Source organism: Mya arenaria, chromosome 7 (assembly GCF_026914265.1).
Source record: "Mya arenaria isolate MELC-2E11 chromosome 7, ASM2691426v1".
NCBI classification, from domain to species: domain Eukaryota; kingdom Metazoa; phylum Mollusca; class Bivalvia; order Myida; family Myidae; genus Mya; species Mya arenaria.
In genome coordinates this window covers 60874525-60887829 of record NC_069128.1, presented here as the reverse complement: position 1 = coordinate 60887829, position 13305 = coordinate 60874525, and the positions used below count along the sequence as shown (strand labels likewise).

At 40.5% G+C, this 13305-nt stretch overlaps 1 protein-coding gene across 1 annotated transcript; it reads right to left on the bottom strand.

Moving 5' to 3' along the window:
- Positions 1-4253: 4253 nt before the first annotated feature.
- Positions 4254-12151, bottom strand: LOC128241307 (uncharacterized). The gene is made up of 7 exons (XM_052958241.1): positions 11568-12151; positions 10862-11434; positions 10024-10623; positions 8538-9626; positions 6158-6604; positions 5380-5881; positions 4254-4265 (listed from the first exon to the last, which is right to left on the bottom strand). The coding sequence occupies exons 1-7, from the start codon at positions 12149-12151 to the stop codon at positions 4254-4256; spliced, it is 3807 nt and encodes a 1268-aa protein (XP_052814201.1).
- Between the last annotated feature and the right edge of the window lie 1154 nt (positions 12152-13305).

Here is a 13305-nt window from a genome sequence, read left to right as displayed (position 1 = left end):
AACAAACGATTTGGGTTATAACAAATAAAAGTTGCGATTTGATTGAAATTGTTCACTGATAATAATGAGCTGACTTCAAACTTACATGCAATTTCATTTAAGGCATGCATTGCAGAAATGTAGTACCTGAACTAAGTTAAAACATTATATTTACCCGATCGTTTTAATTCCGCAAATAAGTACAATAAAGACAGGAATCGTGTCAAGTAAAAATCATATTATAAGAACGTTTGAAAGGTGAATTCTTAAATGTTGCAAGACGTCTTAAATATACAGTCGAACTCCGTTTGCTCGAACTACCAGGGCGGGCGAAAATAACTCGAGCCTTGGAGAGTTCGAGCCAAGCAAAAATGCACACTTTTAGTATAAAGAAATATGTGCTTTAGATCAAGCTCGAGCCAACGAGAACAACTGTGACATCAAAAACATTGTGACAAATAGCGCACACTCTGTAACAACTTAAACACCAACTTTTTAAAGATGCACTCTTACTCCCAAATAAGATTTACCACAATAAATATTACTAGTTTAATATTCCAAAAAGGATGAATAAATGTCGAAAATAATGGTTCTTATGAAGGATACCGAGTTAAATTTGAAAGAAATGAGCATGGAACACGGTATTTCTACCTCATGAGACCATAGTATATCACATTAAACCTTTTAGCATTCGCCAATCATTTTTTAGCTTTCTGCTATCAAATACACGGTTACAATCTTGTTATCAGTTATTAATGATTTCCGTAAATGCATTTTTTAAGTAAGTAGTTGAAGGTTTATCAGTCAAAATTGATGTGAGTTATACATGTGTATGTTTTGATATTGAATAAGAGTGTCACTTTAAGAAAACGATTGAAAACTATGGTACATTTGATGTAGGTCCAAGATATACGCCGGTTATTTCGTTGTACATTTGATGTATGTTGTGGCATATACGACAGAAATGAAATTTGAAAGGGTGCTAAAAAGCGGTAAGTGAAAAACGAGTTTCCTGAAACCCGAATTCAATGGAGGTTTAACTGGTATACAGTCGAATCTCGTTAGCTCGAACTCTCAGGGATCGGCGAGAATATCTCGAGCCTCGGAAATTTCGAGCCAAGCGGGAATGTTAACATTTAGTATATAGAAATTGTTCCTTTACATCGAGTTCGACCCTACGATGAATTCGAGCCATGCGTGTTCGAGCCAATGGGTTCGACTGTATATGCGAATGACATCACACTTGTCTCACAATTTATCTGTATATAACCCTCTTAATGCCGAGAACCAGGTAAAGCAACAACTGGTACCGAATATTTTACATCGCTTGATGCGGCCGGGGTTTTGAACTCGGCTTTCACATGCTCAATTCTTTTTTCACAAGTTTCACAAGTGGGATGAATCACGTTCGGCCTTCAGTCATCTGACAGAAGAAACGAGAAACGAGACACGAAACATAGCAGAGAAGTGTTATGGCTTATAGCTAATGTTTTGTGTGTCTTTTTCTAAAGAATGTGTTTTCATGTCGTCTGATCTCCTGACATAAAAAGTGGAACCTTTTCTTATATTGTTGGAGTGATTCAGAGCCTAATAAGGAAATACACGGAAATCACAGTGTTTGCAACTTTGTACGTAAAAAACATTTTCGGAACGAAAGTTTCCTTATTTGTATCGCTTGAAACCCCTTACAAGCATCGAAAATCTCACTTTTTACCAAAAGTGTACCATTTCAGCTTAATGTTTCGAGAGTGCTAGTGTCCTACCACATTGCAGTTTTACAATTGTTTATATGTATCATAACTATTTATGAAGTGCTTCCCTTATGTTCAAACGGTTCTGCATCAGGAATGAACAGAGCCACTTGAAATGGTATACAGAAAACTCACCACTACATATATAGAAGGCGAAAATGATATGCAACGTAAAACCCTATATAGCTAAGTGTTCTTTGAAGTGTTTAGCACTGATGTTACTTGCATAAAAGTATGTTTAAATTATATTCCTATGATCATTGTAAGTTTATTAACGTAGAAACAACAGTTTGTGTATCCTAACGAGCATTTACTAGAACAGTATATTTTCAACTATTTTCAAATTATGCCCAACGGGACAGAATTTTTCCCAAACAGAGGCTTATATTTAAAGTCTACTACTATCAGACATATTTTTGTCTGAAACCTTATGACAAAGATGTGTTCAGCAATATATATTCCAACCTGTTTGTTCAAACACATTTTAATGACCCGATACACATTTCTTAGTTTAACGCTTACAGATACACCAAGCGTTTGACGTTGTCTATAAGACGATTATAAATTAATTGCTAGATTTTAACGCCCCCCGCTTATTTTCGCCGCCCCCTCATTTTTTGAACTCATTATTTCATTGAACTGGGGTCTGTCATAATTTGCGTAATGATCAGGTACTGTTCGGGAACGGCGTTGTTATCAAAGCAACCGGTATAGAAGTAAACAGTCACATGTAAAACAAGAGACTTGTTAGGATGGTGTTCGTGGTTTGTCTATAAACACATGTATATGGTCCCCTTTTCAATAAGAAAGAACACGAACACATATCCCACAGTGAAAAAAGACATCTAAGAAAAATAGAAAATAAAAAAATGTTACACCCCGCCCCCATTTCTAAAAATGGTTTAAATCTAGCAATTAATTTATATTGGTCTAAAAGATAGCATGGGCCACTGACTGAAGTTTATGGATAAAGCAACGTTTTTCCCTGAATACCATTCTATAACCTCTGATAGAAATTGTATATAATATCGCTTTGTTCTTCGTAGACAAATGAAAACAAATTTGATAATTCATTAGATGAACTTTCACTATAAACATTTTATTGAAATCTTTAAAAATCAATTGAATCGATGTGAACATATCGGTGTTCCATAGCTGAATGCCTTTCAATTCTTATGCGCACAAATTATTTTGCTAATAAACGCCACCTGGCGGGTATTACATTATAAACGAGGGAAAATAATTTTCTTCTAATTCGTTTTACCTAAATGTAGAAAATTATAAGTCCTGAACGTAAGCCCTTTATTTTATTTAACTTTTCATCATTACTCACTCATTATTCACGTTTTTAAAGAATGTATTATTTACAAAAAAGTAAAACCCCGTTGGCTCGAACTCGCTTGGCTCGAATTCCTCTTTGACTCGAACTAGATGTAAAGGATTGCTTTATACTGAAGGTTAACAATGCTGCTTGCCTCGAATTTTCCGAGGCTCAAGGTTATTTCGCTGGTCCCTGGGAGTTCGAGCCACAGGGTTCGACTGTATTTACATTTTCCTAAGGCTTCGAAAATTGGCTGCTGTATTTTTTTTTGATAAATCAAAGTCGACAATAATCTGAATACGGAAGTATCATGCAAGTTTTTTTTGACAATGCAGTTTGCATTAATCATAACCTTAAAATAACGTACTAGTCACTAGTAGTAAGTCGCAACAATATTTTAAAGTGACACTCTTATTCAAAACCAATACATACACTTGTAAAACAAACATAAATTTTGAGTGATAAAGTAATATAATGCATTTATGGAAATTATTAATTACTGATAACAAGATTGCAGCCGTGTATTTAAAAGCTGAACATGCATTTTTTTTAAATGATTGGTGAGTGCTAAAAGATTTAGTGCGATCTACTATCATCTCATAAGATAGAAATACCGTGTTTTATGCACCTTTCTTTTAAATTATGTTCGGTATCCTTCATTAGAACCATTGTTTTTGACATGTATTCATTCTTTTTGGTATATTAAAACTATTGTATTTATTGTGGTAATTCTTTTTCTGGGAGTAAGAGTGCAGCTTTAAATACTTCTCGTCTAATCATGTGAGAAAGGCACTCTTGAACATAATGAAATACTTGGAAACAATGAAAACCACTCCAACATTATGAGGACCTTAAACAAACACTTGTGTAAAGTCACGATAAAGTAACTTCAGAAATATGACGCCTATGAAAAATGAGACGGAATGTAAATTAAACCCTTTCGCATAAACCAATGCATAACAAAAATTATAAGTAAAGATATTTTATTGGGATGGAGACTTGACTTACCAGCAAGCTTGTCGGTCTTCCTTCTGTTCATTTCATGAGTTTTTCACTATCGAGCAAATTATTAATTTAAGTTTATCATAGAAGTGATAAGCATTTTAACTGCATTTCTGGTGATATAGTTAAACTCAAATTCCGATTTCGATCAGAAATTTAGATTTGATTATTTTTGTTTGAGTTCTATATAACATTTATCTTTAGCTTCTGAACTAAAAAGACAAATGATTTACATGATGTTTTATGATTAAAATGCTGCAGTAGTAGTGTAACAAAGATCATTAAAGCTGCACTCTCCAAGATTGAACGTTTTGCCAACTTTAAAAAAAAAAATGCCTTTGAACGAGGAAATTTATGCGAAAAATCATGAAAGCTAGAGATATAAGACTGCTGAATAAAACACACAATCAGATTAAAGATTTCATATTTAAGTTCAATATTGATGTTTTGCGCATTTTTCTTAAACCGTTTGTTACGCTTTAGCCATAAATCATTAATTTTCGAACGGAAATATGAAAATCTGCGATCTGATCTTTTGTCAGCATTGGTTTGCAGATATTTACGCAAAGTTTGACTCATTTCAAGGCAAAAAAAAAAGTTGTTTAAACGGTAAATCTGTGAGAGTACAGTTTTTAAAGTGACATTATTATTCAAAATCAATACTTATACAACTCTTACATGTATAACAAGCATGAATTTTGACTGATAAACCTTTAACTACTTACTAAATAAAGCATTTATGGAAATTATTAATAACTGATAAGAAGATTGTAACCGTGTATTTAATAGCAGAAAGCGCAAACATGAGGTAGAAATAGTCTATTTAATGTTCATTTCTTTCAAATCAAACTCGGTAACATTCATAAGAACCATTGTTTTCGACATTTATTCATCCCTTTTGGAAAATTAAAACAACATTTTTAATATTGGTATATCTTATTCTGGAGCAATAGTGCATCTTTAAGACGTTGTGGATAAAAGTCCCACAAGGGGTACTTTCTCATGGCTTCTATAAATGGATGCTAGTAGTAACTTTTACCAAGGAAATTAAATGATTAAGAGTTATTCTATACACTATTAGAATTTGCCACAATCAAACTAAACAAAAGTACTATTTATATTAAAGCTGCACTCTCACAGATTGAACGTTTTGACAACTTTTTTTTTGTCTTCGAACGAGCCAATTTTAGCGAAAATCCATTGAAACCAGTGGTATGAGACTGCTGACAAAAAAATAGATCGCAGATTTTTATATTTAGTTCAAAAATTAATGTTTTATGCATTTATGCAGGGCCATAAAACATTTAGAGTAACGGTGAGTCTAACGGGGAGTTGAACTATGAGTGTGACGGCGAGGATAACGGTGGGTGTAACGGTGGGTGAAACGGTGAGTATAACGGTGTGTGTAACGGCGAGCATAACGGCGAGAGTGACGGAGAGTGTAACGGAGAGTGTAACGGTGATTATAACGGAGAGTGTAACGGTGAGTGTAACGGAGAATATAACGGAGAGTGTAACTGTGAGTGTAACGGTGGGTGTAACGGTGAGTGTAACGGTGAGTGTAACGGAGAGTGAAACGGAGAGTTTAACGGTGAGTATAACGGTGAGTGTGACGGAGAGTGTAACGGAGAGTGTAACTGTATGTGTAACGGCGAGCATAACTGTGAGTGTAACGGTGAGTATAACGGCGAGTGTAACAGTCAGTATAACGGTGAAAGTAACGGTGAGTGTAACGGAGTGTGTAACTGTGAGTGTGACGGCGAGTGTAACGGAGAGTGTAACTGTGGGTGTAACAGTTAGTGTAACGGAGAGTGTAACGGAAGTGTAACTGTGAGTGTAACGGTGAGTGTAACGGTGGGTGTTAGAGCGAGTGTAACGAAGGGTGTAACGGTGGGTGTTACGGTGATGGTAACGTTTGATATAACGTTGAGTGTAACGGTGAGTGTAACGGAGAGAGTAACTTTGATTATAACTGTGAGTGAAACTCTGATTGTGACGGCGAGTGTTACGGAGAGTGTAACGGAGAGTGTAACTGTGAGTGTAACGGTGAGTGTAACAGTGGGTGTAATTTTGAGTGTATCGGTGAGTTTAACGGAAGTGTAACGGAAGTGCCACGGTGAGTGTAACGGTGGGTTTGACGGCGAGTGTAACGGCGAGTGTAACGGAGAGTGTAACAGTGAGTGTAACGGCGAGTGTAACGGGGAGTGTAACGGTGAGTATGACGGCGAGTGTAACGGAAATTGTAACTGTGAGTGTAACGGTAAGTGTAACGGTGAGTGTAACTGTGAGTGTAACAATGAGTGCAACGGTGGGTGTTAGAGCGAGTGTAACGGAATGTGTAACGGTAATGGTAACGGTGGGTATAACGTTGAGTGTAACGGTGAGTGTAACGGATAGAGTAACTGTGAGTGTAACTGTGAGTGTAACTGTGAGTGTAACTCTGAGTTTGACGGCGAGTGTAATGAAGAGTGTAAGTGTAACTGTGAGTGTAACGGTGAGTGTAACTGTGGGTGTAACTGTGAATGTAACGGTGAGTGTAACGGAAGTGTCACTGTGAGTGTAACGGTGGGTGTTAGAGCGATTGTAACGGTGAGAGTAACGGTGGTTAGTAGGACGAGTGTAACGGTGAGTATGACTGCGAGTGTAACTGTGAGAGTAAAGCAGGGTGTTAGGGCGAGTGTAACGGTGTGTGTAACAGTGAGTGTAACGGCGAGCATAACGGTGAGAGTAACTGCGAGTATAACTGTGAGTTTGAAGGTGAGTGTAACGGTGAGTGTAACGGTGAGTGTAACGGTGAGTGTAACGGTGAGTGATATTGTGAGTGTAACTCTGAGTGTAACGGCGAGTATTACTGTGAGTGTATCGGTGAGTATAAATGTGAGTGAAACGGCGAGTGTAAGGGAGAATGTAACTGTGAGTGTGACGGTGAGTATAACTGTGAGTGTCACGGCGAGTGATACGGTGAGTGTAACGGCGAGTGTAACGGTGACTATAAGTGTGAGTGTGACAGTGAGTATAACGGTGAGTGTAACGGCGATTGTAACGGTGAGTGAAACGGCGAGTGTAACAACGAGTATAACTGTGAGTGTAACGGTGAGTATAACGGTGAGTGTAACGGTGGGTATAAGGGCGGGCGTAACGGTGAGTGTAACGGTGAGTGTAACGGTGAGTGTAACGGTGAGTGTAACTGTCAGTGTGACGGCGAGTGTAACGTTGAGGGTAACGGTTAGTGTAACGGTTTCTGTAACAATGGGTGTAACGGTGAGTGTGACGTCGAGTGTAACGGTGAGTGTAATACTGAATGTAACGGTGAGTGTAACGGTGGGTGTAACGTTGAGTGTGACGGCGTGTGTAACGGCGAGTGTAACAGAGAGTGTAACGGAGTGTATAACGGAGAGTGTAGTGGTGAGTGTAACGGTGAGTGTAACGGTGGGTGTTAGGGCGAGTGTAACGGTGAGTGTAACATTCAGTGTGACTGCGAGTGTAACTGTGAGATTAACGGTGTGTGTTAGTGCGAATGTAACGGTGGGTGTAACGTTTAGTGTAACGGTGGGTGTAAGGGCGATTTAGACGGCGAGTGTAACGGAAAGTGTAACGGAGACTGTAACTGTTAGTGTAACGGTGAGTATAACTGTATGTGTAACGGCGAGTATAGCTGTAAGTGTAACGGCGAGTATAATGGTGTGTGTAACGGTGAGTATAACATTGAGTGTAAAGGTGTGTGTAACGGTGACAATAACGGTCAGTGTAACGGTGGGTGTAACGGTGCGTGTAACGGTGAGTGTAACCGTGAGTGTAACCGTGAGTGTAATGGCGAGTATAAGTGTGAGTGTTACGAGGAGTACAACGGTGAGTGTAACAGTCAGTATAACTGTGCGTGTAACGGTGAATGTAACAGTGAGCATAACGGTGAGTGTAACAGTGAGCATAACGGTGAGTGTAACGGTACGGGTAACGTTGAGTATAACGGTGAGTATAACTGTTAGTGTAACGGTGAGGGTAAAGACGAGCATAACTATGAGTGTAACCGTGAGTGTAACGGTGAGTGTAACGGTGAGTATAACGCTGAGTATAACGGTGAGTGTAACAGTATGTGTAATGGTGAGTGTAACGGAATGAGTAACTGTGAGTGTGATGGGGAGTGTGAAGGCGAGTGTAACGGAGAGTGTAACTGTGAGTGTGACGGCGAATGTAACGGGGAGTGTAACTTAAATTGTAACTGTGAGTGTAACGGTAAGTGTTACGGTGAGCGTAACAGTGGGTGTTAGAGCGAGTGTTACGGAGGGTGAAACGGAGGGTGTAACGTTGAATGTAACGGTGGGTATAACGTTGAATGTAACGGTGAATGTAACGGAGAGTGTAACTGTAAGTGTAACTTTGCGTGTGACTCTGAGTGTGACGGGGAGTGTAACGGAGAGTGTAACGGAGAGTATAACAGTGAGTGTAACTGTGAGTGTAACGGTGAGTGTAACTATGGGTGTAACTGTGAGTGTAACGGAAGTGTCACGGTGAGAGTAACGGTGGGTAGTAGGACGAGTGTAACGGTGAGTGTGACGGCGAGTGTAACTGTGAGAGTAACGCAGGGTGTAAGGGCGAGTGTAACGGTGCGTGTAACGGTTAGTGTAACGGCTAGCTTAACGGTGAGAGTAACGATAAGTATAACGGTGAGTGTAACTGCGAGTATAACTGTGAGCTTGAAGGTGAGTGTAACGGTGAGTGATATTGTGAGTGTAACTGTGATGTTACCGGCGAGTACTAGTTTGAGTGTATCGGTGAGTATAAATGTGAGTGAAACGGCGAGTGTAAGGGAGAATGTAACTGTGCGTGTGACGGTGAGTATAACTGTGAGTGTCACGGCGAGTGTAACGGTGAGTGTAACGGCGAGTGTAAAAACGAGTATAACGGTGAGTGTAACGGTGGGTATAAGGGCGGGCGTAACGGTGAGTGTAACGCAGGGTGTGACGTTGAGTGTAACGGTGGGTGTTAGGGCGAGTGTAACGGTCAGTGTGACGGCAAGTGTAACTGTGAGATTAACGGTGGGTGTTAGGGCGAATGTAACGGTGGGTGTTACGTTAAGTGTAACGGTGGGTGTTAGGGCGAGGGTAACGGTGAGTGTAACGGTTGGTGTTAGGGCGAGTATAACGTTGAGTGTAACGGTAAGTGTAACGGTGAGTATAACGGAGAGTGTAACTCTGAGTGTAACTATGAGTGTGACGGCGAGTTTAACGGAGAGTGTAACGGTGGGTATTAGGGCGAGGGTAACGGTGAGTGTAACGGTGGGTGTTAGGGCGAGTTTAGCGTTAAGTGTAACGGTTAGTGTAACGGTGAATGTAACGGAGAGTTTAACTGTGAGTGTAACGGTGAGTGTAACTGTGAGTGTAACTGTGAGTGTAACGGTGAGTGTAACGGTGAGTGTAACGGAAGTGTCACGGTGAGTGCAACGGTGGGTGTAAGAGCGAGTGTAACGGTGAGAGTAACGGTTGGAAGTAGGACGAGTGTAACGATGAGTGTGACGGCGAGTGTAATGGTGGGTGTTAGGGCGAGTGTAACGGTCAGTGTGACGGCAAGTGTAACTGTGAGATTAACGGTGGGTGTTAGGGCGAATGTAACGGTGGGTGTTACGTTAAGTGTAACGGTGGGTGTTAGGGCGAGGGTAACGGTGAGTGTAACGGTTGGTGTTAGGGCGAGTATAACGTTGAGTGTAACGGTAAGTGTAACGGTGAGTATAACGGAGAGTGTAACTCTGAGTGTAACTATGAGTGTGACGGCGAGTTTAACGGAGAGTGTAACGGTGGGTATTAGGGCGAGGGTAACGGTGAGTGTAACGGTGGGTGTTAGGGCGAGTTTAGCGTTAAGTGTAACGGTTAGTGTAACGGTGAATGTAACGGAGAGTTTAACTGTGAGTGTAACGGTGAGTGTAACGGTGAGTGTAACTGTGAGTGTAACGGTGAGTGTAACGGTGAGTGTAACGGAAGTGTCACGGTGAGTGCAACGGTGGGTGTAAGAGCGAGTGTAACGGTGAGAGTAACGGTTGGAAGTAGGACGAGTGTAACGATGAGTGTGACGGCGAGTGTAATGGTGATTGTAACCGCGAGTGTAACGGCGAGGATAAGTGTTAGTTTGACGGTGAGTATAACGGTGAGTGTAACGGCGAGTGTAACTGTGAGTATAACTGTATGTGTAACGGCGAGTATAACTGTAAGTGTAACGGCGAGTATAACTGTAAGTGTAACGGCGAGTATAATGGTGAGTGTAATGCTGAGTATAATGGTGAGTGTAACGGTGAGTGTAACAGTGAGTGTAACGGGGAGTATAACTGTGAGTATAACTGTATGTGTAACGGCGAGTATAACTGTAAGTGTAACGGCGAGTATAACTGTAAGTGTAACGGCGAGTATAATGGTGAGTGTAATGCTGAGTATAATGGTGAGTGTAACGGTGAGTGTAACAGTGAGTGTAACGGGGAGTATAACTGTGAGTATAACTGTATGTGTAACGGCGAGTATAACTGTAAGTGTAACGGCGAGTATAACTGTAAGTGTAACGGCGAGTATATTGGTGAGTGTAACGCTGAGTATAATGGTGAGTGTAACGGTGAGTGTAACAGTGAGTGTAACGGGGAATATAATGGTGAGTGTAACGGCGAGTATAATGGTGAGTGTAACGGCGAGTGTAATGGTGAGTGTAAAAGCGAGTGTAACGGTTAGTATAACATTGAGTGTAACTGTGTGTGTAACGGTGAGTGAATGGATAGTGTAACGGGGAGTATAACGGTCAGTGTAACGTTGGGTGTAACGGTGCGTGTAACGGTGAGTGAACGGATAGTGTAACGGTGAGTGTAACCGCGAGTGTAACGGTGAGGATAAGTGTTAGTGTGACGAGGAGTATAACGGTGAGTGTAACGGTCAGTATAACTGTGAGTGTAACGGTGAGTGTAACGGTGAGTGTAACGGTGAGTATAACGTTGAGTATAACGGTGAGTATAACTGTTAGTGTAACGGTGAGGGTAAATACGAGCATAATGGTGAGTATAACGGTGAGTTTAACGGCGAGTATAACGGTGAGTGTAACGGTGAGTGTAACGGTGAGTGTAACGGCGAGTATAACGCTGAGTGTAACGGTGAGTGTAAGGGCGAGTATTACGGTGAGTGTAAGGGCGAGTATAACGGTGAGTGTAACTGTGAGTGTAACGGTGAGTGTAACGGCGAGAATAACGGTGAATGTAACGGTGAGTGTAACGGCAAGTGAAACGGCGAGTGTAACGGTGAGTGTAACGTTGAGTGTAACGGTGAGTGAAACGGTGAGTGTACGGAGAGTGTAACGGTGAGTGTAACGGTGTATATAACGGTGAGTTTTAGGGCGAGTATAACGGTGAGTATAACTGTGAGTATAACGGTGAGTGTAAGGGCGAGTATAACGGTGAGTGTAACTGTGAGTGTAACGGTGAGTGTAACGGCGAGAATAACGGTGAATGTAACGGTGAGTGTAACGGCGAGTGAAACGGCGAGTGTAACGGTGAGTGTAACGGCGAGTGAAACGTTGTGTGTACGGAGAGTGTAACGGTGAGTATAACGGTGCATATAACGGTGAGTTTTAGGGCGAGGTTAACGGTGAGTGTAACGGCGAGTATAACGGTGAGTGTAACGGCGAGTATAACGGTGAATGTTACGGCGAGGGTAACGGTGAGTGTAACAGTGAGTGTAACTGTGAGTATAACGGTGAGTGTAACGGCGAGGGTAACGTTGAGTATAACGGTGAGTGTAACTGTGAGTATAACGGTGAGTGTAACGGCGAGAATAACGGTGAGTGTTACTGTGGGTGTAACGGTGAGTGTAACGGTGAGTGTAACGGTGAGTGTAACGGCGAGTGAAACGGTGAGTGTAACGGTGAGTGTAACGGTGCATATATCGGTGAGCTTTAGGGCGAGGGTAACGGTGAGTGTAACTGTGGTTGTTACGGTGGGTGTTACGGTGGGTGTTAGGGCGAGCGTAACGGTGAGTGTAACGGTGGGCGTTAAGGCGAGTGTAACGATGAGTGTAACGTTGAGTATAACGGTAGATGTAAGGGTGAATGGGGCACTGCATCTAACTGTAAACATGTTGCAAAAACGTGCTGGTTGAATATGGTCAGGAAATATCGAACAATATTTAAATCAGTGTACATTGATGCATGCATACTGCACATATGTTTAAAAAGTAACGTTTTAGTACCGAAAGTATAATTTATTTGTTTGTGCATCGTAAAGGTTTCAGTAAAAAAAAACTTGAAGAATACTATTTATCAAACATATCAAAACAGTGTGTAGAAAAAGGTGTTTTTACCCAATTTGTAAAAAAACAAACATCAACATATATCTTTCTCTTAATGGAATATGCAAGAACATGCCCTTAAAAGGAAAGACTGTCAGAGATGAGGAAAATAATGTGCCCATGCGTCTGTATCTGCAACCGTAGTTTAACGATAATGGCTATTATAAGGAAATAACAAGTTATGTGTATGCATATCTTAAACAATTAATTACCTTGTACGTGACAAATTTTGAATGCCCTGCTAAAATCAAGAAAAACTACAGGAAAAAGCATAAAACTCAGATATAAACCCTGTTTAAAGCTGCACTTTCACAGAAAAACGTTTCGACAACTTTCTTTTATTTTTTGTCTTGGAACGAGCCAATCTTTGCGAAAATCCATAGAAACCAGTGACATAAGACTGCTGACAAAAATATTGATCGCAGATTTTCATATTTAAGTTAAAAAATAGTGTTTTAATCAATAAAACGTTAATTTTCGAACGGAAAAATGAAAATCTTCGAACTTGTTTTTTTGTCAGCAATCTTATATCATTGTTTTGCAGATATTTACGCAAACATTTGCTCTTTTCAAGACAAAAAAAAAACAATAAAAAAAGTTGTAAAAATGGTATATCTGTGAGAGTGCAGCTATAAAGGCAAGAGGTTAGAGTTCTAAATACACTGAACGAGGGACACAGACGCACAGACACCACAAACAGGTCGCACACACATGAAAAAAATCAAACAATCAAGATAAACTCCTTTAAAGGATTATGTGCACACAAAAAATGCTAGGGCCTCTGCGTTGTTTAACCAGGGCACATGATTATGAACAGCTTCAAGTCCGATTCATAACCCGGACAAGAAATTGTTCGTACACATGAGCCAAAGTCCCAAAGGCCACAAAAGTATTAGCCCCAGGAACGCATTCCAGCCGACTAAAAATGAATAATGAATAATAG